This window comes from Neopsephotus bourkii, unplaced genomic scaffold, assembly GCF_033783945.1.
Source record: "Neopsephotus bourkii isolate Nb327-2 ecotype Australia unplaced genomic scaffold, CSIRO-AGI_Nbou_v1 NB_1572, whole genome shotgun sequence".
In the NCBI taxonomy this organism is placed as follows: Eukaryota; Metazoa; Chordata; class Aves; order Psittaciformes; family Psittacidae; genus Neopsephotus; species Neopsephotus bourkii.
This window is the reverse complement of record NW_026902048.1, coordinates 5,833,229-5,859,801: the sequence shown is the minus strand read 5'-3', so window position 1 is coordinate 5,859,801 and position 26,573 is coordinate 5,833,229. Positions and strand designations below refer to the sequence as shown.

The window sequence follows — 26,573 nt, the reverse complement described above, 5'->3', positions numbered from 1 at the left end:
TGACCTTCGCACCACCACAATGAATCAGGGAAAACCTGTCAAATCCTCCTAGCTCCCGGGCTGTGCGATTTGCTGTTCCTTGCTGTTCACCAGACAGCAGCTCTTCCCACCCAAAGCGCAGAAGAAGCCAGCGAGTTACAAATGACAGCTGAAAAGTGAAGCATTATCAAAAGCTGTGTGAGACTCTGTCAAAGAGAAACTTGATATAGTAATTCTCCTTCTGAGCCTGGGAAACTGCGTATCCCATCAGTTCCAAAGAACAGAGAGAAGATATGTTCAAGTAAGCAATACCAGAGATTGCTCAAAGTAATACATATATTAGAGTAGCTACACACAGTGATCTACAGCAATTAGAAATTTCCATTCAGAATGGATGATGGGTATAGAAACACAAACCTCTATCAAGGGGGCAGAGATGCAAACCAAGTCTCAGATGACTACAGGTACCAGGATGGTAACTACGAAGGGTATGCACCCAATGACGGCTACTACCGTGGTGGGCATGAGCCTGCTCATGAAGAAGATGCCCAGAGTGATGTTACAGAAGGCCACGATGAAGATGATGAGGTCTATGAGGGAGAGTACCAAGGGATTCCACACCCAGATGACATTAAAGAGAAGCAGAAGAAACGAGCTCCTGCCATGGCTGATGAATACAGAGACCGTGCTGACCTTATGGCAGAGAGGATGGAGGATGAGGAGCAACTTGCCCACCAGTATGAGAACATCATTGAGGAGTGTGGCCATGGACGCTTCCAGTGGACTCTTTTCTTTGTTTTAGGGTTGGCACTGATGGCAGATGGGGTGGAAGTGTTTGTGGTTGGATTTGTTCTTCCCAGTGCTGAGAAGGATATGTGCTTATCCAGTTCCAACAAAGGGATGCTAGGTAAGTACCACATGCAAACAGCTCTTCTATGCAGTTAACAGTAGCTAGAACATCTTGTAGTGAACAGCTGATTTCAGGATCTTCTGATGTCTCTTGTATTGCATTTCATACATAGTCATGGCTGGGTGGATCTGACTCAAGGGGGATTTGCATGTTCCTGAGAAGGCAGCTACTCAAATGCAGCAGAATTGCACCACATCAAAGCCCACCTTATGAATGTGCTTTGACCCCAGTACGGAACAAGGCAGCTCACAGTCAGCAGGTCCACAAAGCAAAATTCACAGGGGTGGTCAGAGACAAATCAGTGAAAGGTTAAAGGTGGCTTTTCCTCCTTGAGGATTTTGTGACTCAGATTTCAATGCATTTAGAAACAACATTGTAATGAAAAGTCCACAAAGCGGTACCATCCAAGCATGACAGTTATAAAAGACACGGGTCTGTTCACTCTAGCTCAAACGTTGTGGCTCCTGATGCTGTCCTGCTCTCCAAAGTTTTCCACTTTGCCCAGGTTTCCCTTTCCTTTATCCCAAAGTCCCAAATGACTGATCTGTGCTGTCTGCTCCTTCTGAAGCTAACTGCACAGTCAGAGCAGTTTGCTAGTGAGTACTGGATCAGAAGTAGCCAGTGGAGGTTTGTCTTTGGTCTGTGGAAGGCAATTGCTGTGCTGAAGCTACTGGCAACACCCTTTTTGCATCACCGTTAACATCTCCCTGTGGTGAAAATACAAAGGCTTAGTTATTGGGAGTGAAACTGAATGGAAAGGTTTTGATGAACAAGTTTTTCCCTTGCACAGTGTAAGCCAAAGACAGCAAAGCCTCCCAAATCTCCAAGAATCAGGAAAGGATCCACCATGGCCCACAGTGAGAGCCAGCTGTGCAATAGCACAGCACATCTGGAAGGAAAATAAAGTCGCTCTCAGAAAAACCTCTTTAGGAAAGGGAGAGTGTGTCCTGATGGACATGTACTGGGGCTGTGGGGAGATCATCAGGGCCTGTAGTTCATACAGTCTGGCCTAGAAGCCCTGTCTGAAATAAGGTAAATGCAGACTTTGGATTAGACTCTAGCCCTTGATTCAATTGTATTTGAATTGTTTTCATATGACAGAGGCAATGGATAATTATCCATATATAAAGCTCTCACCTTGGTGTACTGAGGTCCTACATGCTTTTCTGTTTCTCCTTTTTTCTTTGCACTGGAGGATCAGGATGTTATATTCTATAGTTAGCGATGTTTGGACTGAATTTTGTGCCTTAAAGATTTTACTGGTTTTGGTTCAGAAACCACTTTAAAAACCTAGCTCAATATATCTCAGGTCAGATAGCTAAAAGCAACCTGTTCACAGTTGAATCCTGGTTTCAAAGGGACTTCCTAATTCACCAGCTCCCTGTGGGACTCTGGGCTGGGTGCCTTTTCAGTGGTGAGACCTTCTCTGAAAAGCAGGTCATTTATTTTGGTGCCTGTATGAAAGCTGAGATCTTCTGAAACCCTGACCCCATAAATCTCTGTCTCTGTAGAGCTCAAGCTCTCGCAGGCACCAGAGTCAGAAAACTTTGAATGTCGTAAGACAATCTCTCTTTGAAGTATTTCTGGCCCAGCCACAGGTAAAAATGAACAAGAAATCTCCCCAGTGAGCTCGTTCTGCTTTTCCCAGCTTAATATTTCCAAGGCAGAAAGTTCAGGGTGTTCTGATAAGCTCTGTAGGAGAAAGGAGACATTTGGGTTCATATCCAATCCTAGCTCCAGCCTCCCGCACATCAACCAGGCTAACCTGGAACTGCATTATAATTAGGGGAAGAACAGTCTTTTCTCTGCCTTTCCTGCTCACTTTTAAAGACAGCTTTTGAGAATCTGGTTTTGCAGTACAATTTCTTCTGTCCTTAGGTTGTTGTTAGGGGGATCTGCTGTTGAAGCTTGTATTTGTGCTATTTTGTGGATTAAATATGAGGAAAAAGAAGAATTTTCCTAAAAACAATAAAAGTTGATTAGTTTGAGGAAGAGTGGAAAGTGGGTATTCATGGTAGTAGTCAGTTGTTATTGATTGGCAGTGTACATGAGGCAGGTCTCTGATTCAGACCATTTTATTTGTTAAACATGCTTTCTTGTCTGCTGGATATTTCTCTGCTATAGGTTTCCTCTTGGATCTGAGGTTTGTGAGATCTGAAAATGAATTACGCATGGCTTAGAAAGCCTTAGATTGCAGAGTGGTGCTGGGGTATGAGTAAAGAATCCCCAAGGGCATGAAAAAGTGAGGGTGTGAGGAGGATGGAGTGGGTATGGGGCTGCTGGAGTGTGCAATAGGGAAGAGTGCAAGCCACTGGGTCTGAAAAGGACAAGGAGAGCTTTCTGCCAAACTAAGGGCAGCAGCAGGGAGCGGGGGTGTTGGAAGTTTGGCAAGCAGCGGCAAGCAGCAGGGCAGTGCAGGGACACAAGGTTTGGTTACAGACCTGCCTCCAGCACAGCCTGGTGTGCTGAGAACTGCCCCTGCAAGAGGGTTTCATGCCTTTTCTGAGCAGCTGTGGGCTCCCAGCGTGATAAGGACAGTCAGATATCAGCCTCTGAAGGGAAAGGCTGGAAAGTGCTATTGATGGAGACAAGAACATAATCTTCCTCAAAACCTTCCCTAGATTAGCTTCAGCACCCATTCACGTGAGACTAGAAAAAGGTTATCTCCTAACAAAGCTCTGAGCCTCCAACATGTGCTCATTTCCCTCTCTGTTTCCATTCCCTCTACACTCTATATGTTGTGCTATTGCAAGTTTATCTTGCCAATGCTCAGGGTTCAGTGGCTGGTTGACTCGGTGGCAGTCAGAGGTCTTCACCTCAATTTCTGCCTAAAGTGCAGTAATGATCTTGCAAAAGTGTGTCTGCACATAATGAATGGAGGGACTGATCAGAGAAGGCACAGGTTTCCCTCAAATCATCATGAGTTTTTAAGGAAACAGGGCTGTTATCCACATGTGATTACTGCCCCTTTCTTCACCCCTATGTACCAATAAATATGTACAGACAAACTCATCCTTATTCTCAAGTGACTGCTTACCTCAACACATATTTGCTAAGGAAACATACTGAGGTTATCCCAGGTAGAGTTAAGGTTGTTTCCAGGCAGCTGCTGAGATTTAAACACGTAAGAAGGTCTCAGCCATAATAAGAGAGACCAGGAGGGAAAAAAATGGGAAGTCAGATAACTAATCAAACCCTTGCAGGAACAGGAAGGAATGAGAGCTAAAGCAGATGCCCCCTAAAGACCAATCTAGTAAAATTCAGGTTCTGCTAAGAGCACACTTTGCATTAAATACTCTGTATAATGCCTATTTTCCTTCCCTCAGAAAGCAAGAATGGAAAAATATCAAGCAAATTATGGCCAAATTATGCAAAAAATTACAAATAAACAGATGCCCACAGTGTTTCATGAAATGTGTGAAATGGATATGACACATCTTAGGAAACGTTTACATGTTGTTCTGAAAATAAACATCTCACCATCAGATGGAAATTAACAGCCATTTCAGCCCTAAATATCTCTAGTGGGACAAAACACGTAATTGGAGTTATTCTGTTACATGAAATGCTATTCTGAAGATGATTACAGGGGTATTTAAAAAAAAGAGAGAAAAATAAACAATAACTGTATAGATTTTAACACTTTATTCTCATTAATTTTTACCACTAGTTGTTAAGAATAAGTTTGGTAACTTGTAACAACGTTATTTTTTCCGTATTCATTGGCTAAATCTGCTTTGCTGAGCTTTCACCAACAGTAGTCATGCTACTAATGATAAATGTCTGAAATTTACTGGAAGAGGATATTTCTTTTCGGTATAATACATCCTGCCAGAAGCAGAGGGGTTTTTATCAGCTAAGGGTAATCATATGAAAAGTCATATGATTTGTAATTATTTACTTGCTGAAAGGCACACAGTATCATTATTTGGAGAAATAGCATATAAATGTATATCTTCAAGTGCTTTTAATCACTCTCAGAGGACTAACCATTCTATAACTAAATATCATCTTTATAAGCATAGAGCATTAAGTACACAGCAAGTATAAAAGATGGTGCCACAGTGATGTTTTAAACTTCTTCACATCCTGCATATAAAGAACTCAAGGCACAGATAAAGAATCAGCCTTTCCCAGATCCCCAGTTGCGTTATCATCGTTTCACAGTTCAATAAACTGAGACAAGAACATTTTTAAGGGCTTTGCCCATAACTGCAAAACAGCCACACCAATGCCGGGAATAAAATGGAGTTTTCAGGCACACAGCTCCCTTTTCCTTTTTATGATTTCATAATAATATTTTAAGGAGAATATCATCTTACAGACTCTTAACCTCACAATGTTAGATAAAAGTATAGGAAAAAGATCCTATTAGTAATTATGTAGTTAGGTAGCAATTCAAGCTTGGCTGTGTGAGTCAGGTTAAATAAGATGTGTAACTATATCCCTGCTTTTAGTTGTGTGAAGAGGAAGTTTTATTATCAGCTGAGATAAATTCCAGCCTCAGCTTTTCATTGACCTGAATTCACCTGATATTACAGTAAATCCTAATCCCTTTGCAAAGCTTCATGGATTTTCTCCACTTCTAGATTTTTTTCTTCCCTGGATAAGCACAAACGAGCCCAGCCGTGGCTCCCTTGCTCTGCCGTAGCTTGTATTGCACCTTCATAGACACAGATACCGACCACAGCAACCAGCTAAACCCTGATGAGTCCTGCCCGTGTCCACATCCCAAGCATTGGGCATTAATTCCTGGTGCAAATTTGCTCTTGGACAGAAACACTCCCAAGGAACATCATCACCCTGAATAGTAGGGACATCTTAGGGTAAAAAAGGTGGTTTTGTGAATTGGGATCACCTTGTGCAGGTCTGGTATGGGGATGGCTGCATCTCCATTTATATACACTGCAGGAATTTCATCTTACAGGAGCCAGCATGAGCAGGTTTTCATTTAACTGCAAAGGGTTTGTTTGGCTTCCTCTATTGAAAACTTTGCTTTAGCAGAGGGGTTGGGTGGGGGGAACCAGATGGTCCCATGAATATTGTAGTGATGGACAAGTCCCGTAGGGGGACTGTGAAGCCGGCTGAATGTAAACAGCCACCCACAGCCTGCTGGCAACGCCGGCTGAAGCGTTGGGTGTGCGTTGCCTCGCCAGTGCTGCGTCAAAGCGCGCATGGATTCACGCATCCACCTTTGCCTTCCGTGTGCAGAATCCCCTTGATCTCAGCAGCCGGATTCACCCGGTCTCCACCCCCAGAGCTCTGAAAATGGAAAGCTGCCTTTCGCATGGGTGATCCGTTTCTCAATCACAGAGTCACCAGCTGTAGATAAAGTCTTTCTGCTTGTACTTAATCAAGAAGGCAAGCGCAACGAGACTGCCTTTTCATTCTGTTTCCATTTACAAGGTCATGGGGAAAGCACTAATAAGCCTTCAAGGAAAAGCAGATTAGGAATTTCATGAAGAAAGGGTGAAAAATGCTACTCAGCCCTCAGGTCATTCTCTGCTGATACTGTGACCTGTTCTGGGACACTCCAGCCATTGCTAGAGCACAAGACAGTCAGGTGTATCACTGGTTTATTCCTCTCCTTATATTACTTATGGACAATCAGATCCTGTTCCTTGCCTCATCCCTCTCCCAGATTGCCCAGACCTGGCCCTCTAAATTCTGTTTGTGTCCATAAAGTGCATCCATGTATAACAGATTCTACACTAGTAAGAGTGTTTGGGGTTTTGTTCTTATTGCAGTTCAAATTGCAGGATATATAAGGTCCTAATCCTTCTCTGTTGTCCAAATGCTTTCCCTCTTTAAAAGCCTTCTTTTTTTTACCATCGGGCTGTACTGATAGTAGCCTGGGCTTTGAAAGCAGGCAGCGACTTCCACATTCCTGTGGTTACTGGCTCCATTCAGACCTGTTAGCAAAGGCAAGAAAACCTTGCTCCTGGACCCAGGCAGCCTCCTCACCTTCCTGACAGCCCCAGGGACTGCAGGATTAATTCTTCCAATTGAGCTGGGTTCTTTTCTGCTCAGATTTTCCATTTATTCTACAAGTCTTTGTCCTGGCATGGAAGGGATTATTTTCAGTTGTGCCTTAGTTTTAAGAACTTTAATCCCATTAACTGTCAATGACAGAAATCCATGCTTGTGGTGGAGATTTAGGTAAATCTTGAATGTTTTGTTTTCTCTCCTTATAAGTATACATTTAATCATACTGAATAGTAAAATACTAGTGTATTTTACTATTGTGTCGCTCACACATAGCTGTATGCTGTATCTGCCTTTCTGTATTCCTAGAACTTCAGCTTTTAAGTCCACAATTCCAGCCTAACATGGAGCACACAACTTCCATTAAGGCTAATAAATTTCTTAGTGTGAAAATCCTGTATGTGTTACCTCTTTTCTAATGGGAAGAAGCCCAAACACATATTTTCCTTATAACTTCTGCATTGTGTGAGTCATAACCTGAAATTTATTCTTAGAATTTCTGCTCTTTGGTTTTCTACCGATTTCATGGAAGGCTATTGCAGACTTTCCCACAGGTATATGTTATACTCCATTACCTGTGGAATAGCCTGCAAATAATGGCTTATTCAGAGTTGTCTTTAACATTTTGCCTAAGCATTGTATGTGTTAATTTGAAAGCTGAGCCCTCATAGCACAGCCTAGGTCTGCATGGTTTGATGCTAAGTTTCTGGTACAGACTGTTGTGGTATTGTTCTATAGAATATTTGGTGGAAAAAAGTAACACAGCAAAAGAATACCGTTTAGTGACCACTTTTCTTGGTCTAATTCTCCTTAAAACAGAGTTTCTTTGATATGATCTGGACCTCTTTCAGAGGTAACAACCATCACTGTGCTCCCCAGAAGACTGTGTCTCCTGCATAGAGGCTGAGTAACTATCCCAATTCTTCCCTGGGTCCCTGCCATCTTATTGTTAATCCAGGACACATAAATCTGCAAAGCCTGACATTGTTCTGCACCTTGGATCCCAAGATCCACCAGATGACAGTGGTTTATAGCAGCTGCCCCAACAGTTTTAATGATATTGGCCAGGACATGCAGTCTTCCCAGAAGAGACCTCTCTATTATAATAAAGCATCCTGCTGATTTTGTTTCAACCCTGAAGAACACATTTTTGTTGCCAGGATCTTTCCCCTCATAAACTGGCCAAGCAGACAGCCTCTGGTCATCCCTGAGGCTTCTCTTACTACAGATTTTCATTGTTTTAAATTTCTGGGTGACAATGCATCCATCCATTGATTTATCATATACAACAGCCAATTAAAGCCACATCCTCTGAGTTCATAACATTAGCAGCTCTGCTGTGATTTATGTTGCTTCACTATTTCATAGAATCATAGACTGGTTTGGGTTGGAAAGGACCTTAAGATCATCTAATTCCAACTCCCTGCCATGGGCAGGGACACCTCACACTGAACCGTGCCACCCAGGCTCTGTCCAAGCTGGCCTTGAACACTGCCAGGGATGGAGCATTTACCGCTTTGTGGATGCTGTCTTACAGAGATGTAATCTCTCTTCCACCACAAGTTTGGGCTCCCCCGTGAGAATCTGCAAGGATTTGCTCACAAAAGCAGCTCCACTTCACTTCTTGATGGCCTGTTTCAAGCACTGCCACATTCCATGTGGGTTGGGCTGTGCTGTGAGCCACTGTGCTGGCAGTGCTCACTGTCAGATGGGTGGCTGTGATGCACCAGTGAGTACAGGGTGCATCATCACTTCCATTTTCTGACTGCAATCAGAGCTGCTCCATTAAATGTAGCCCAGGAACCAGAGTAAAAGCATTAAGCCTCACAGCACTGCATTAAAAGTCATCCTTCAAAACCATTTTGGACTGACGCAGTTTTTTATCTCTATTGCTTATAATTTGCACTTCAGCAACAAACTGGAGGCCAAAGTTGATAGAGAAAGTGATCCCACATTCTCAGTATGTATCTTCATTCTACTGTACATATCTTCTCTGACTGTTGCAGATCAGCATGTGAAACCTTTACACACCTTCATATCACCTCACCAGGACAGTTCGGTTTAGGAGGGAAGGGCAGAGGATGTGGGTATTGATTGCACAGAGCCCCATGCTTATGGTGGAGGTACAATTGCAGTGGTAAAATCCTGTGCTGTGGCTCTGGTACAAAGGCTGCTGAGAGGCGAGAACATTTATTTTGCCTTTGACACACAAAATCCTTGCTTGTCCATTTGACATTGTGTGGATAGGAAAAAAAGTAGCATTGTTCATAGAGAGGTGACCTCACCACCCTGCTATGGAACAGGAGGGATTTCAGAAGTTCAAACTTTTCCAGTTCTGACTGATGTGAGACAAGCATCCTTCAAACACTCAGTGGATCTCTGCTGTATACTTTTAATTTAGTAATGCATTTCCAGTCAAAAGAATGACAGGACTGGCTGCCAAATAACCCTTTGCATTAGTCTTTAGCTAGCTTTGCTGCATGCCACAGAACAGTCTTCAGCCATCAGAATGATTGCCTTGTTTAAACATCAATGAATTGCAAAAAATTTCATTGTCACCTTCTTTTCCAAGAGATGTGCTTGGCAGAACAGGTTGTGAGGAAGATGTTAGCTCTCAAGAGAAGTCAACTTTTGGTTCAAGGTGAGGAACAAGCCTCCAAAGGGTTGTTCTTCAACCATGCCTGAAAAATGTTGCTTTTAATTGCACTTCTTCAGCCAGTGAATAGGAATGTTTCCTATTAAACACTGTATTTACTTGCTTAGCATCCGTTGCCTTTACTAGGGGTCAGGGAAACAGGGACCACTGCTGCTTTTCTTGAGTTACAGTATTTCCTTCAGCCTCTGCTCAGCTGGGTCTTGAACCTGACGTGCCCCCAGTCTCCAAACATCTCCAAGACTAATTTTTTCCTTCAAGAATTCCCTGCACTGCAAATTCTGCTTTCCAGCAAGCAGGTATTCCTCCATCCTGACATAGTTCAGCTCCTCTGGGTCATATCCAGCCATGATCCAGTCCCATCAGGATATACACAGCAGGACTGTGTAGCATATAGACATAGACTATCATCCTGCTCATCCTGCCTGTGGTGTCCAAGACGATACAGGAGGCTGGGAGCAGCCTCTTGCACCTCTGCTCCTCAGGAAACAACCGTCTTCTGAAGGCAGTGATGGTGACACTGATCCTACTCTGTGGACCACTAGCTTGCAAGAGACAGCTCTGAGAGATACACAGGTTAGTAGCCAACGAGCTGCTGATGCTAACAATGTTCTTGGGTATGCTGCCCCAAACCTTCCTTGTCAGAAGCTGTCACTTGCAGTAAAGTCCCCCAGTCATGAAGGGTTTTGGTCCTGCCATGCTAAGGCAGAGGCAGCCACAGCCATACACAGCAAGCAAAGCATGAAGTGCTTTGTCTTTTGCACTGGGACTTCAGCAGCATTAATCCACCCATTGACAGTCTGACTTCTTGTTGTCTTGCCTCATCTGGGCTTTTCAGAGGAGCCCTGGAGACACATGATCCTGCCTGATCCCTTCCATCCTTACATCATTCCTGGCCCAAAGGAATGAACAAAGATTTGTTCACAGATGAGGCTGAAACAAAACTCTGAAGCCTAGAGGCCAATACAGCCTTCAAAGACCTGGCCCATAGGGAGCCAGCTGCTGCACTGATCAATTCCCAGATGTTCTTCCTTAACAGCAGTATAAATCATTTCATTCTAGTTGTATGTATTTCCAGCCCTCTGGCACCAATTGCTATCAGATTTTAAATGCTTAATATCTGATCCTGCTGTGCTTGCCAGCAAAAGGACCATAACCTGTGATTCTTCCTAGGACTATTGCTCAGTGAAGTCTCTACATCTGGAAAGCAGATAAAATAAATGAGGGAAAAAAAAGTATTCCTGGACCTTTGAGCTTTTTTTAATTGGTGATAGTTACACTGATGCCCGCATAAAGGAAAAGGCATAATGACAGGCAATGTCAGTAGAAGAGCCAAGGACAACTGCTGTGTTTTCTAGGCCAGACATCATAAGCACATAGTGAGCTGGGTACAGGGAGCCCATATTTTTCTATTCAGTCTGGCACTAAATGTAGTCTCTGAAATGGTCTTTTGAGGACCCCATAGTAGAAGATCTAATGAAGTCAAATTAAAAAGAATTCATTTTCTTAACAACATCAGAACAACAACTCTACATAGCAAACTGTCAAGACAAGCAATAGACTCTCCCTTCTCCTGAAATTCTCAGATCAAGACTGCACTCTCTTCCTTAAGTTGTCTTTTAGTTAGATGCCAGATCTTGGCTCAGTAACAAAAGAAGTAGTTGTACTACACAGGTGAGTAACAGACTGATCCTTTCAGATAAAGCTAGGAAAAACAGAGTGGAAGAGACGACAGACTGCAAAGGAATCATGTGTAGGATAGGTAATGTGCAAAGAGAATTAGCTATGCTTTAGCACTCTCTCTGCTCTCACTGCTTTCTGAGCATAAACATCAGCCAGAGAGAACCCCACACATCCTCAGTCCCATTGTGCTCAGGGGGGTTAGTGGGGTTAAGACACCAGACTTCCGTTGTATTGTTGGTGGCACATAGCTGGGACACGTGCATCCTAAGCTGCTTATGTGTGGCCATTGCTTACGTGCAGGGGATGTGTGAGCAGCAAGGTTGGGAAAGAAAGATTTGGGCTAGTGAAATGAGGGTATGTCTGTATTGCATGAAGCAGTGAAGTAGGAAGTGATGCAAGCTCTTGGACACAAGGTGGGAAAGCTAGGTTCCACCAATGGATAGAGTTTCTGGCACATGAAATAGCTAATTTGGGGGGATATGAGTATCTCCATGTTATTGCATGGTATGGCAGTTCAACATCGGGTACCATACATGCACTTTAAAATCTGCTTCTACATTGCATGCCATTTCCACCTGGTTACCAAACTCACTGTCTCTCTTTCTCACTTCTAGGTTTGATAGTCTACTTAGGAATGATGGTGGGGGCTGTCATGCTGGGCGGCCTTGCTGACAAACTGGGAAGAAAACAATGCCTCATCATATCACTTGCAATCAACGCTGCCTTTGCGTTCCTCTCCTCCATCGTCCAGGGATATGGATTCTTCCTCTTCTGTCGCCTTATCTCGGGCCTCGGGTGGGTGATTGGTGAATCCATCCCAAGTCCTGGAGGAGTCTCATCATGGGTCAGCAGTTTGGATGTAATGGGTGGGAGAAGGAAGGCTGATCGGGAGGTGGATCTCTGGTACCAAGCCATGATGGCACTGATGTTTAACATGTGTGGTTGCATTACCTCACTCTTGACCCTTAAAGCATTAGTGGTAGGAAAGTTTGGTCATTGGCATTCTTCTGGTACTGTCCAAATTGTGCAGCTGGCGAATGAGACTGATAAATGCCCACCTCAGTTTACAGTTCTCACTGGCAGGGCCTCCAATGAGGCCCTCAGCAGTTCCCATTGCCTGCCTGTATTTTGCCTTCCTAAAATGAGTGATCACAAAATAACACCAGAGAAGATGTCTAGGTGAAGAACACTGCCTTTATATAAACTGTACAGGAAATTCATCTTTCATAAGAAGGACCTTGTTGGTCTTTGATATCTAAGACCAGTCTAGCCAAAGAGATATGCTAGTTTTCCATGCAAGTCCCACCTATGTGCAGCACATCTGTGAGTGTGGCCTTCCCTCTTTACATGTGCAATCCTAGCTACAAAGATATTGAAGATAACTCTTATTCTTTCCATGTGCTGTTTTTTCTCCTCAGTATTGGGGGTACCCTCCCTATCGTGTTTGCCTATTTCTCTGAATTCCTATCTCGTGAGAAGAGGGGGGAACACCTGAGCTGGCTTTGCATGTTCTGGATGATTGGTGGCATTTTTGCCTCAGCAATGGCTTGGAGCATCATCCCACATTACGGTAATTGCTTTGTGCTTTTCAGTTTTGACAACACCGCATTCCTGCACCACTAAACTACCCCAAAACCCCACACAGGTAGCATTATTCAGTCCTTACACATCCCAGCATAAACAACACTGAAAATAACAGTTACTTGAAGTGCACAGAAAAGATCTGATAAATAGACCGCAGATTGATTGACTGATAGTAAGGCTGTAAATAGGACTGATGAGGGCTGCTTTGCATCAAAAGCTTCAGATACACCTCTGGAATTATACTGCCAGAGCCTGAGCTCTTAATCTAAATGTCAGTGTACCCAGGGAAAACTGGACTGAGATTTTGTTGCAAAAAACCATCCAGTTATCAAGACTAAGTAACTTTAACCAGGAAATTACTGGGTGCTATAAATGATTGCAGTGAGGACAGTACATATTCTTTTCCTTAGTCAAGTGTCAACACTCTCAGGGCTGTATATCTGGCAGCACATCTGGCCAGCATGTGATGGGCTGGAGTCACATCTGACTTCCCCTAAATGGGTTTAGGAGCGGAATGGGTTCCCTGCCCATAGCTGGAAGTAAATGGGTGTACTCTGGAACACACTGGTGCTCTGAGCAGCAAACACCTGCATGTTGTGGTTTTCCTTGTAACTCGCATATACTCCAGGAAAACATCATAAGCAAATATCTACTGGAAAAGAATAATTCCCTTGGAATTCAGTGACACCAGCTGTTGGCAAAATCCTGTTTGAGGAAAGTAGGACAGGCCACAAAGACCATGAAGAAAAACACTAACATATACCTAGCAAAACATTTTTACCACGTTTAAAGTGCACTCAGCATAAAGAAATGTTCATGCTTTTGATTGATTTGACAGACTGTTGGAACAAACAGGCAAACTTAACTGCAGAGTGGTGTCAGGTTGAAAGAGTTCTGTTATCTGCAACTACTCTTGCTTTAAAAACCCCTCACGTATTTCCATTACATTTCTTTTTCAGATGAGTTTTTGGTGCTGTATTTTTGTAGCTTCTCTTTTTGATTTCCCATGTTCCACCTACTATTTTGGAACTTGGTGAAATGAGTAGAACACCATGAGACTGATTCAGATGAGACCTCTGCAAAAAACATTGCTCGAAGGTTTCTTCAGTATGTGAATAAAAATGTTTATAGAAAAGAACAGAATTAAACATTCCTTCTAAGATTTGAGCCTAGGGAAGATAAAAGGATCAATGTAAGAATGATGCTGTACTTTCGAGTGCTTAGCGGGGAGCAGCTGACCTGGTTAGGTATCAGGAAAAGAGGGGGAATCTCAAATGCAGGATTAAGATCTTGAGTCTTCCAAGTTTGAATCCCAGCTCAGGTCTTGTAGGTCTGGAAAACAACAAACTTGATTTCCTAGCTTGCTTCCATGAAATGTGAAAACCATGTGTGATGTAGGAGATGGAAAGGAGCTGTCTCTAATGTGCCTCTCAGATCAGAGAAGCTTTAACCTTTATAAACTTTATATAACATCACCAAGAAGCAATAAAATACAGCCCTGATTCCTCTGCCCTTTCCCAGCTTTACTTCCTTACACTTGCATGGAGCTATTCTTATCACTAGTTGATTTCTAAGCTCAAAGATAAAGCTTTGTTAAAAGGCAGAGCCTAAGCAGGTATGTCCCATTTTCTGTAATGAGCATGAACTCAGTTGCTGTTACCTACTGAGCATGCTATTGAACCTCTAAGAGCCATCATTACTAAGAATAGAAAACTTCCAGCCTGTCCCCATGTCATACAGTGCTGTAAAGTGCAGAGTTGCTTTCTCAGAGAAAAACTCAGAATGCCTTTGTCAGTATTGTTACTTTTTGGCTTTTTCTATTTCCAGGCTGGGGGTTCAGTATGGGAACCAAGTACCACTTCCACAGCTGGAGAGTCTTTGTGCTTGTCTGCTCTCTGCCCTGTATCGCCTCCCTGGTGGCACTCAAATTCATGCCTGAAAGCCCACGGTTTTTGCTGGAGGTAAGATGATTCATCTGACCGTGGCAGTCTGATATCAGCAGAGGATAGCTGGTCCCTAATGCGTCACCCTCTGTCTGTGTTCCATCAAACATGCATAGCACAAGCCCAGAGGCAAAAGGGTCTACACTAGCTCTGCAGATAGCTTAAACCCCAAAGATAACAGACTGCGGGGTCAGTCACGATGGTTAGTGGTTTACTGACACGTGTGGTACAGAAAGAAGGTGGGGAGGGCTGGGAATTTTGTAAGTCAGAGGCATTCTGAAAACATCTCACAGAGTCTGGGCATGTAACTAATGCATCCTGATGGAAAAGGAAAGGGCGGAGTGCATTTTACCGAGTAAAACATAAATCCCAGAAATCTTTCACAACTATTACTTATTCCCATTTCACAGATGTGAAATGTGGCAATACCTAGCACAAGTTAACCCTGCAAATCTTTAGCAGAAGTTTGTTTAGAGCCCTAAATCTCCTTATCCATCCCCTTTTCTTTTATCTAGTTTGAAAGCTCTGTTCCTGACTCCTTTCCTTCCTCAGCCAGTTTTAGGGTAACTCATTTCCTCAGCACAGAGAGGCTGCACTCTGTGAATACAAGCTGCTCTCAGCTCTTTGCCTTCATGCAGGCAGTGCTGTATGTGTGTTTCTTCACTATACTGTACCTCTAGAATTGGTTTCTATGCTTTGATAAATTACTGAGCTGGAAACCCCAACATCTGTTTTCCTTTCTTTGGCACTTTCAGATAGGTAAACATGATGAAGCCTGGATGATCCTCAAGCAAGTTCATGACACCAACATGCGGGCCAAGGGAGAGCCAGAGAGGGTGTTTACGGTGAGTTTAACAAAGCCATCAGTATGTAAAAAGTAGGTAAAAGCTGGACATATCTTCCTCAGGGCAGCACAGTACCAGTTTATTCCTCCTTGAGGTTCTTTTAATGTAACCTCCCCTAGTGATCAGAAAAAGAACTTTGAGATACATTTTATGTGTTTAAATGTTGATGTCAATCTGACTTTATTTCAAGAATGAGTCAATCCTGTGAATTGCAGTAAGTACTCTTCATTCCTGGTGTTACTCTATAGCATATAGACCAGTGAATTTCCAATTACATGCACAGGTAATTAGTCTGCTTTAAGAGACTAAAACTGAATAAAAGAGATATTAATCATGTGGGAGATCTGAGTCACTCTTTTCTCCATTCTGGCTTCTAATCAAACTCTGATTAGACTTCACTTACCTTCTAATGAGCTTCCCAAACTCCACCTGCCTCATATCCAATCTTCAACCTCTCCAAGGGAAAGTGGGATGAGTGGCTATTACTCATTAGTCTGCTGCTTGTTGTGAAAAAGGTTACACCAGTGGCCTTCGTTAATAGTAAAATCAGGTAAGAGGACTATGCTGGGGTTAGGTGCAAATTAGTTGTTCAGTTGTAAGCTCCCAGTGAGCTAGCCAGGGAATAGCTTTTGATTTATCCTTTCAGAGATGAGAGGATGTGTGCTCTTAAAGGATGGAGAAAAGGGGATATGGTTGTATGTAAAACACCTTTTTAAGCAAGGAGAGCAGAGCTCCATGCTTAAAATGATTGTCTTGAAACAGGGCTCCTCAGGAGTGATCCTTCAAGAAATTAATGTTTAATATCTGTGCATGACAACTGTGTGCAGGTTCAGGTGGGTACTTAATGAGCATGGGTTGTTTTTAGGCTACTGGCCATTTGACTAGTGTGAGCCTTGATAGCAAAGAGAAAACTTCTCTTTAAATCCCTACTTGGCTTTGTTGTAATGCTGAGCTGGGCTGGCCAGTGCTGCTGCATGGTGGGAGGAAAAGAGGACTGAAATTCAAATGTGTATGTATGTGTGTGCGTGTATGGCACTATGAGCCTGAGCTGAGTAGGAGAATGAAGGAGCAGCTGTACAACACCCATTAGTGCTCATTACTCCATCCAACAGTGTCATGACTGCTACAGCATGAGCTGATCTCAGTATCACAGCTCGAGGTGTGGCGCACCGGGTGACTCAAGATGTACTGACATCCTCTGGCATGGGCAGGCGATCCGTGCGGCTGGTGTAGCACAAGCTGTCAGATTCCATGTTTTTCTGATAGGCCAGAAGTTGTCAGTTTGTGGTGAGTCAGCTGCTGCCGGGACAGTTCCCAGATCTGACATTTAAACGGTGCCAGCAGTAGGAAGAGCTGAGCCAAGGCACTCATTCATACGTGGAGATTTATTCAGTAACTTTTCACCTCCTTCTCGTATTTACTAACAGATCTGGTTTCTCTGAATATGTCCTTCATTTAAAGCTACTGAGCAAACATTTTTTTGGGTCCTATTTTTAAAGTTTCTTGATCAGTCCAGTTCAAGGGCTCAGTGTTGAGGGTTCAGGCTGGTTTAGTGAAATGAATTGATTGCGTGGTGTGGGCTCACTTGATGACAGGATGCATTTTCAGATGCCGAGATTCCCATCTACACATTCATCATAGCAGTTCTGCCAGTGGTACTTAAAAGGTGCTGAATGAGAAACATTCCTGCCAGTTGTCTTTAAAAAGATTCTGAGGGCACAGTTAGATGCAAATACAAGTGGCTGATCTTAGAGATAACTTTTACTGTAATTGCCTGGTCCTAATTTCTAATGAGAATCTAAGGCATAGAGAAATAATAAGGTAGCACACAGACACATTAGCCAATAAATTGAGGTGGATGTGATGCGTTGAAAATATTTCATGGAAGGAGAGAAAGAAAGGATGGAGGAATGGATGAAAGAAAGGAAGGAGGACTGGCTTATTTCTGTACTAAAACCTGTGCTGTAATTGAATTGGTTAGCTCATTTGTTAGTGATAACATTCAAGGAAAAGATAGTATGGGATATCTGGGGGAATCATTGCCCAAGGGACAGTGGAATTTAAATCCACTGAAGATCAGCTGTAGAAACTTTAGTCCAATTTTTCTTTTCCGCTCCCCCAGGTTTCCTATATCAAAACTCCAAAGCAGGTGGATGAATTTATCGAAATCCAGAGCTCAACAGGGACCTGGTACCAGCGGTGGATGGTCAGAATCTCAACTACTTTTAAACAGGTAAAGAGAAGAAAAAACATCTCACAAGGGCTTTTTTGCTTCTGGAGGCTTCAGTGCCTCATTGTTTCAGGTCATTGTGTCTTGAAACCCTGATTCTCACTCAAGAATATCTCCTGGTGTTTGCAAAGGGCTGTAACCTGATTGCACTTCCAATGCAGACTGGTGAATCTGCAAACTGCCACGCTACCAGCCAGGGCCCAAAATGCCCCTGTGAGCATCACAGTAGTGCTGCTGTGCAGAGCTTCCAGGACAAGTGCCAGGCATTGACTCTTCTGAGCAGATAAATATTGATTTCCTCTCCCCCAAGCCAAAACGAATTTACCACCCACAGAGGATTCAGAAGAGTGTTTGCACCTTGTTCCTGCTGAGGCTCAGTTTCTAACAAGGTTATATTGTCTCTTCTGCTAATTTAACCTGTCACACATGATATGCTGCTTACCTACACCCATGCAGAACTTGGTAGAAAATCTTGCTAGATATAGCATAGGAAGATGAGCTTAAAGTAAAGGAGAGTCTTTCTTATTTAATAGCAATGAGGTGCTATACTATTACTGTATTTATGTAGCAAGAGCATTAGTTGCATCCCCTCATATTCTTGGCAGTATTTTCTGCAACAGGTCAAGATGAGCAGGTTTTGGTCTGCCTCCTGCTCTGCTTGCCTCCATCCTGGTCTAAGTTCATCTTATTCCTCCTAAAGGGCCAGCTGTATTTGGGTTTTGCTCTTCAGTGAGCTCTGGAGCTTGATTTGAAAGCTGTCCTGAGACCATGCATGTATTTGAAAAGAGAATGTCAGAGGGTTTGAGAAAAGGTTTGTATCCACATTTACTGATACAACCTGAGAGAGGCACTGCATCACCCAGCTCATCCCTAGTTGTGCTCATCAGAGAGGGTTCAGATCAAACACCCTGGCACATAGCTGAATAAGTGATCTTTTTATAAGCCATTTATCTTGGTAAATATAATACTGAACAAACACTGAACATGAGCCACACATCTGAGCCCTTTGTGAGCCCTTTTTACTGGCATTAGATTTATGATGCACTCAGAGTCTGCTAGGGTGTCCTTGCAGCTCATTCTTTCTTGTGGATTTGTAGGTCTGGGACAACGTGCTATATTGTTTAACAGCCCAGTACAGGATGAACACACTGATGCTGGCTGTGGTTTGGTTTACAATGGCCTTAAGGTAAGGTACTTATTTAACTCAACATGCTTTTGAGGTAAGCTGAGTGTTTAGAGAAGGGAGACACTTTGCTTGGTCCTGTGTCAGAGCTAAGCAAGAGTTTATATCAGAAATGCATTTGCATTAGGTGTTTAACAAGTTTACATGGTATGAAGTAGATCATTGTATCTTGTATCCCTAATAGTATGTCTCCCATTCTACTACAGTTACTATGGCCTTATTGTCTGGTTCCCTGATATGATCCGGTATCTCCAAGAAGAGGCATATGAATCCCGAATGAAGGTCTTTGATGAGGAAGAAGTTTCACACTTTACCTTTAATTTCACCCTGGAAAACCAGATCCATAGAAATGGGGAATACAGAAATGATAAGTAAGTGAACAGAACTTGGTTTCATAGAATCACAGAATAGCTAGGGTTGGAAAAGACCTTAAGTTCATTGAGTTCCAACCCCCCTGCCATGGGCAGGGACACCAGGGACACCAGTGGTCTTGACCACTGCCAGGGATGGAGCATTCACAACCTAACTGGGCAAATGGTTTGATGCATGGGAACTGAAATTCATTTCTAGAAAGCTTTTAGGTGGGTAGGTAGATAGATTAGATAGATGATAGATAGATGATAGATAGATGATAGATAGATGATAGATAGATAGATGATAGATAGATAGATAGATAGATAGATAGATAGATAGATAGATAGATAGTTTTCCACCACCTTGGATTTTTTCACCAACAATATCTGTTGTTCTTTCGGACACACAGTCTGTACCTCTCAAACCCCAAAGGCAGTTTTCCACAGACCAAATATTCTTTTTATCCTGGTTTTCACACGCTCTGCCTTAGCCACTCCATCTCCATATCCAAAGGGATGCCTGTGAGGAGTCCTGCTTCCAGCAGCCCTGCCTTGGGAGCAGGGCAGTGGGTGCTCTGGTTGTGCTGGGGATGCTGAGGTGACTTCTCTTTCCTTAGCACACACTGACATCTACTGGTTTTGGGCAGCAGCGCTCATCACTTGCAACGAAAATGCTCTCTGCTGCATTGCCAAAACGGAAAGCTATTTTCTCTTGAAGTCCTTGATAGACTTACCCTATTCTCCATCCCACAGCCCATTAGTGCATGCTATGCCATGGCCAGTTGTACTGGTGTGCTTCTCCCACACCGGCCAGCATCTCCTCACAGAACGATTGTGTCACCTTCTCTTTTAGTGCTTTGAAGTCAGTGAAGTTACTCCGACAAAACAGTGTTTTTCTCCCTTTCTCCTATTTGGTCTGGGCCTATTGGTATTTTCTTCTGCATCCAGCCTAGACCAAATCACTATAGTGATTCCACACTATCACTATAGTGGTTCCGCACCACTATAAATCCTAGTGATTCATAGCAGGCTATTATTACTCTTCTAAATACCAATCAAATGGGTGGGAAAACACCCCTATGTAAATTCAGTAGAGATGACATTGCCCCAGGCTAGACTGGGTGTTGCTCCAGCTGCCTTGCACTATGTGGGGAGGTCCCACTGCATGTTCAGTGTTACACAAAACATACATTGTTTTAGTCTTCACAGATGAAACCATACCTCATCATCCGACCAGGTTGTTCCTCTCCTCTCAGAAAGTATTTGTCTCAGTTTGCTTGGTATATATCTGATAGACATTGGTGGGGGACCCCAGCATGTGTCCCCATGTCCTTCCAGAGACCTTCCCTGCAGCAGGAGCTGTGTTTGATTGTGCAAACCTAGCCCTCTATGGGTATACTCCCCTGCCTACCAAGCACCCAAAGTCTAGTAAGAAGTAGATTGTGGTGAAATTCAGGGATTGGGTACCCTTATCTTATGCCCAGAGGAGGTGCTTAGTTTAGCTAACTTCACTGAGAATTAAGGATGTTCAGCATCTTGCAGGATGAAGACTATTATGTACATCACTGTTCTCCTGCCTTGGTTCTCTCCAATTCAAAAACTCAAAACCTGATGAAGTTACACTCCAGTAATACCCAGAGCACATCTCGGTATTGATTTGTAGCTGTGGTTTCCCTCCAGCCTTTGGCTGGGAGGTAAAACTCCATTGAACACTAGGCCATTGCTACATGACTCTTTTAAAGATGCATATTAAGGAATTAAACTGCAGGAAAAGGGGCTTCTAACAGCCTTTGGGAGTAAACACATCACTGGCTATTACTGAGCAAATGCAGAACAGCATAAGTTTTCCTGTAACCTCTAAGACCTTCTACATGGAGCAGAAGACTTGAACAGTCTTCTTGTGGTATTTTGTGCATTAATAATATCCGTTAGTAGCTTCAGTTAAGAAACCCTGCAGTGCTCATTTACTGGTGTAAACAGCCATCATGCTACACTGCGTTGTAAGTGCCCAATTCAATTAGGTTTCTGGGTATATGTTAGAAGGTGACAGGTATATATTATTTGGTGACAGTTGTGGCCTCTTTAACTACAGCAATAACAGTTGCTCTTAACAGCTCTTTACATCTTCCACACATGCCTGTGCATTAACTAATACATCTTCTCGGTGTCCCTGCAGAGTTTCACAGGTAAATCAATATTGTGTCATCCTTCAGGCAGGCAGGTCAGACATGTCAAGCTTCCCATCAGAGGAGAAATCAATCACCTGACACAGTTGATTATTTTTAGTGTAATCTGTTTTCATTACGCGATAAGCAATAGTGCTCAACCAGAGATGGCTACAAGCAGAACTCAGATAATCTTCCCACTCTCTAGAAACATTTTTTGCTTAAAAATCACTTCAAGCTTAAACAACTGTCAGAAGCCTTTCACCAAAGGGCTTAATGGGCTCCTGACAATGCCTGGGTTTATTTATGCTGGAGAAAGGGGCAGCAAGGTCAGCTCACAAAGAGAATGCCATGCACTGAGTGAAATATGTCTTCTTCAGATGGACTTGTGCTGAATGTGAGAGGCTTTCTGTCCACTCAGCCCTAGAAGCACATTAAAGGTCCATCTCTCTTAAAAAAAAATATAAATAAATAAATAATTCTTTTCTCTTATTAAAATACAAAATATGTAGGTATGGAGCTGCAAGGACAGTTACACAACCAAGCAACACCTCTGCTGTAAATGACCCTAGAAATTGCCATTATGCTCTGTCTTTTCAAACGATCCTCACATGCTGTGCAGTGTAGAAAATATCTTAAAGCACAGAGTGAAGTTGTGTTTCCTGCTCACAGGTTTATTGGCATGAAGTTCAAGGAAGTGAGGTTTGAGCATTCTTTGTTTGAGGACTGCTACTTTGAAGATGTGACATCCAGCGAGACCTTCTTTGAAAACTGCACCATCATCTCTACTATCTTTTATAATACTGGTAATGGGATTCCTGCTATAGTCTCCTCTCCATTCCTAGTAAACAAACACTGTTTTATCAGACTCTAGGAAAAAGGATGATAGGGATCTGTGTGTTTGTGTGTGTGCTGGGTAATGAGAGTGATGATGGAAAAAAGAGGGTGATGTATTTGGAGGGAGTTTTCAGGTTGCTCCATTGGTGCTTTTAACCACATGGCTTCTGGCATCATTGGCTGCCATGCTGGAAATGCAAAAGACTGGGCTCAGACTTCGGTAGGTTAAAGTAATGGCAAAATGCTGAGCACTTTGGCAGCTCAATTGAACAAATACAGCTTAAAAGACAACATTAGCCAACCTGTGCTTGATGATCATAAGCAGTGTAGCATTTATTAATCTATCCTGAGATCAGTCAAGCAGGATTAAGACTTTGCCTCTTTCCCTCACAGATCTCTATGAACACAAATTCATCAACTGCAGGCTCATAAACAACACGTTTATGCACGAGAAGGAAGGCTGCCATCTGGACTTTGAGGAGGACAATGATTTCCTGATCTACCTGGTCAGCTTCCTGGGCAGCCTGTCCGTGCTTCCAGGCAACATCATCTCTGCGTTACTCATGGACAAAATAGGGAGGATAAAGATGATCGGTGAGTGGGCATGGGGGGTGCATGGAGCAGGTCATGCAAAGAGCCAAGGCTATTGTGAAGGTGTTGCTACATCTGCACACACTGATGCAAGCAGAGATGTCTCAGGTGGGGATGATTTGTTCCCATATCAAATACAGCAGAAGGGTAAAAAGGCTTGAGGGTGAGGCAAGGGATATACTCTGGCAGTTAGCAAGTTACCTGCTCCCCATCTCCTCACCCTGTTTTTCTGTGTATCTGTGACATCCTCCTTTTTTATGTTAGCTTTTATGTCAGAGCCTGTATGTTTATCCAGTGCACAGCGCAACAGGGTCAGAACTGAAGCAGGACCCCTTGGTGTTGAGTTGATGCTGACATCCATAGCACTCTGTATAAATAAGCCTTTTGCTTGTATCAATGAATATTCACAAAAATTATTTGATGTGGCTGCTTGACAGCCCAGGAGTTCCTTCTTTTGGTTTTCTGATTTTCAAATGATTTTACAGACAGCTTCAGAGAGCATATGTTAGGTTAGTGACCATGCCACAGTCAATCCCTTTAGCATTATGGGAATAAGTTATCACCTTATCAGCTTTATGGTTACTTCGAGAATTTCTGGTGTTGTTTCCCCCAGTGTTCAGACCTTGCTTTCCAGGTACTATGGAAATCATACCCCGAGGGACAGCCAAGTGTGTTTAATAAAATCAGTGATGTAGCTCAGGGGTAAGGGATGAATCCCTTTCTTGAGCTCACCTCTCTTCTGAGAACAGAGGGAAGCTTCTTTAGCTTAACCTCACCATCAGACAGGCTAAGGTAAGCAAGGTGATCCCATCAGTGTGTCAGGAAGGCACCCTGAGCGTTCATGTAGTGAATTTGGAAAAGACCCTAACAAACCAGAGGGTCTATGGGAAATAAAGCAAGCTGGATGAGAATCAGATTGCTCACCCTGCAAACATGTCAGCATTTCAGCACTTCGATGTGGAACTGAGCTGACAGCTGGAATCCTAAATGCTTATTTCTCCTGCAGAATGAAATGTACAGGGCAAAAATTAGTCACGACACACTGAAACGTTTCACTGTGGAATTTTCAACTGAAACAGCCTTTTGGCATCCCACCCGTATCACTCTGTTGAACGTATTATTTCTGGTCAGCTTAACATGAAAACTGAGTTTTCTTTTGCACTATGTGCCTTGCTGGGACTTCAGTTTTATCATGTTGCGCTAAATCCTCTTCTGTGCCAAACAGCAGATCTCCTGGTGCCCACATGGTGGCCCTCATGCAGCACTGCACAGTGAGGGAAGTAGTTTGGCCAGGTACCATGGAGGAGAAGGGGGTGTGGAGTCCTGCACTGAAGCTTTTCTTAGGCAGAGCACCAGAGCAGGCAAGATGCAACATCATGTCCAGAATGAAGCATTTCAGTTCCAGTTCAGCATCCAAATAATTCTGGATGGTGTCAAATGGATTTCAAAAACCCCAAACAAACAAATTGTTTGGTTTCCTGATAGCAAATGGAAGCATTTCAGCAACAACAGAAATTTCCAGTAAAAGATACTTCAACTCAGCAAGAATTGCATCTTTCAGGTGTAAATTCCCAACAGGGTAGAAGGCAGGGAGGCAGCTATCCATCTTTCTGAATCTCAGCTGTGCCTAACTGAGCATGAACGCTCTCACTTTCTCCCTCAGTGGTATTCATAAAATTATAGCTCCTGTGCAAATGTGCCATGAAATCTAATGATGTTCTGATAATTAAAAGAGACCTCAAGTATTTAATACAGTTGACTGTAAATTATCCTAATTGGCACTAGAAATATATCAAGTGATTTCAGTAAGATATGAAATGCACAAGCTCTTCACTCAAAACTCATGCTGGAAAACCTTCACAGTGATTCTTCCTCCCCATTGCCTTGCCTGTGCTCTTCTTGGGTCCATCTGGAAGCTTGAGATGCTGGAAACCTGCCTGGAAAAATGCCTGTCTTCAGAGTCTTCATAGAGAAGACTATCAGCAAAATCAGATGGTCATTCAGAACATTTTCAGGCTGGTTTCCAGCATTAGAGAATGATAGATAGGCAGCATCAAGCTATTTTTTGATTCTTGAAGATTTAGTTCATTCTGGGATGAAACACCATCACTTGAAAGCCATTTTTATCAACAAATATGTTTGCTCAGCTGCGGACAGAGGAAACCAATGCTAACATTCTTCCCTTGGTTGCCCCCCCTAGGTGGCTCCATGTTGATCTCAGCAGTGTGCTGCTTCTTCCTCTTCTTTGGCAACAGTGAGTCGGCAATGATCGGCTGGCAGTGCCTCTTCTGCGGGGCCAGCATCGCTGCCTGGAATGCGCTGGATGTGATCACTGTGGAGCTCTACCCCACTGACAAAAGGTGCCCAGAATATTGCTCCTTTTAGTCTCCATCCTCTGACTTTGTCCTTTTAGTGTGCACAGAATCATTAGGGTTAGAAGGGACCTCTAGAGATCATCTAGTCCAACACCCCTACCAAGGCAAGTAACCTAGAGCAGGTTACACAGGAACACATCTAGGTGGGTTTTGAGTGTCTCCAGAGAGGGGCACTCCATGAAAAAGCCACTCTAGATACATGTAGATGGGGAAGGTGTACATTTTTATTCATCTTCACCAGTCCTTAAGGGCTGGGTTGTTCTGCAGCTCTACTGGATCTGCACAGACACTCATGAGCATAATTCTGCATGCATGGTGGCTTGTACACCGGGAGTCCTGTGGGTGTATGGAAATTATAGGCAGATAAAATACAGAGTCTGTCATTTCCATGGATGTTCGTGGAGGTTTGGCCTTTCAAATATGTCCTCCAGCCTCTTGTCATAGTGCATCACTGTGACAGCCTTCCCCTCTTCAACTTGAAGACAGCCATGTGCAAAGATTGGCTTGAGAGATGGGGCAGCTCAGGAGATTGTGCTGCAGATCGTATCTTTCCTCACAACATCATTATAAGTCTTTTTTTGCCTTTTCCAGGCTGCTGGGGGAAGCCTGAAGGGAAGGAGTAAGACTGTGCTTTGAAGGCACAAGGTTTTGGGTGAAGCAGGATTTGGAGGAGAGCTGTAATTAGCTCCCTGGTGACAACCCACTCCTGCCAGCACTTGGAAGGGTTTTGACAAATTCTAGAGTAGGTTGTGTCCTGCTGTATTTGGGGAGGCCAAAGGCTGACGTAATGGGGCACTGCAGGACTGGGGAGAAGCTAAGATGGAAAAGAGAAACGAATACACACAGACATTCCACTAATCACAGACATGCAAAACAGTGATATCTATTTATCCCTTTATTTATTCTGCCTGGCTTTGCTTGCTAGAAGTGTAGCCTGGGGAACACAAGAGCATCCACAAAATCACCCATCCAGATCTTCTGTAGTTACACCGAGAGCCTTCCTCCTAACCACTGCTCCCTGCTTTTCTTTTCCACAGGGCAACAGCCTTTGGCATCCTCAACGGGCTTTGCAAGTTTGGTGCCATCCTGGGAAACTCAATCTTTGCCTCCTTTGTAGGGATAACTAAGGTGGTTCCCATCCTTCTGGCTTCCTCTGCTCTGGTTGGAGGTGGCCTGCTAGCTTTGCGCCTGCCAGAGACTCGAGAACAGGTCCTGATGTGATCAAGTGAGGCCAAAGAGGTTGTGGGGAGGCAGATG

At 43.4% G+C, this 26,573-nt stretch overlaps 1 protein-coding gene across 1 annotated transcript; it reads left to right on the top strand.

Moving 5' to 3' along the window:
- On the top strand, nucleotides 1-26,573 carry SV2B (synaptic vesicle glycoprotein 2B). Its single transcript, XM_061371296.1, has 12 exons — nucleotides 1-886; nucleotides 11,825-12,005; nucleotides 12,629-12,780; nucleotides 14,622-14,755; nucleotides 15,493-15,582; nucleotides 17,705-17,815; nucleotides 18,910-18,998; nucleotides 19,202-19,366; nucleotides 22,186-22,319; nucleotides 22,744-22,944; nucleotides 25,142-25,301; nucleotides 26,354-26,573. Exons 1-12 carry the CDS (start codon nucleotides 370-372, stop codon nucleotides 26,535-26,537), a joined length of 2,118 nt encoding a protein of 705 aa, XP_061227280.1. The 5' UTR covers nucleotides 1-369; the 3' UTR covers nucleotides 26,538-26,573.

Bases quoted from the DNA above. Each gene is read 5' to 3' on its own strand.
- SV2B (XM_061371296.1), top strand. From the start codon at position 370: ATGGATGATGGGTATAGAAACACAAACCTCTATCAAGGGGGCAGAGAT. The intron at 887-11,824 runs GTAAGTACCACA...TCTCACTTCTAG, and splicing joins TTCCAACAAAGGGATGCTAG to GTTTGATAGTCTACTTAGGA. The intron at 25,302-26,353 runs GTGCCCAGAATA...TCTTTTCCACAG, and splicing joins CTCTACCCCACTGACAAAAG to GGCAACAGCCTTTGGCATCC.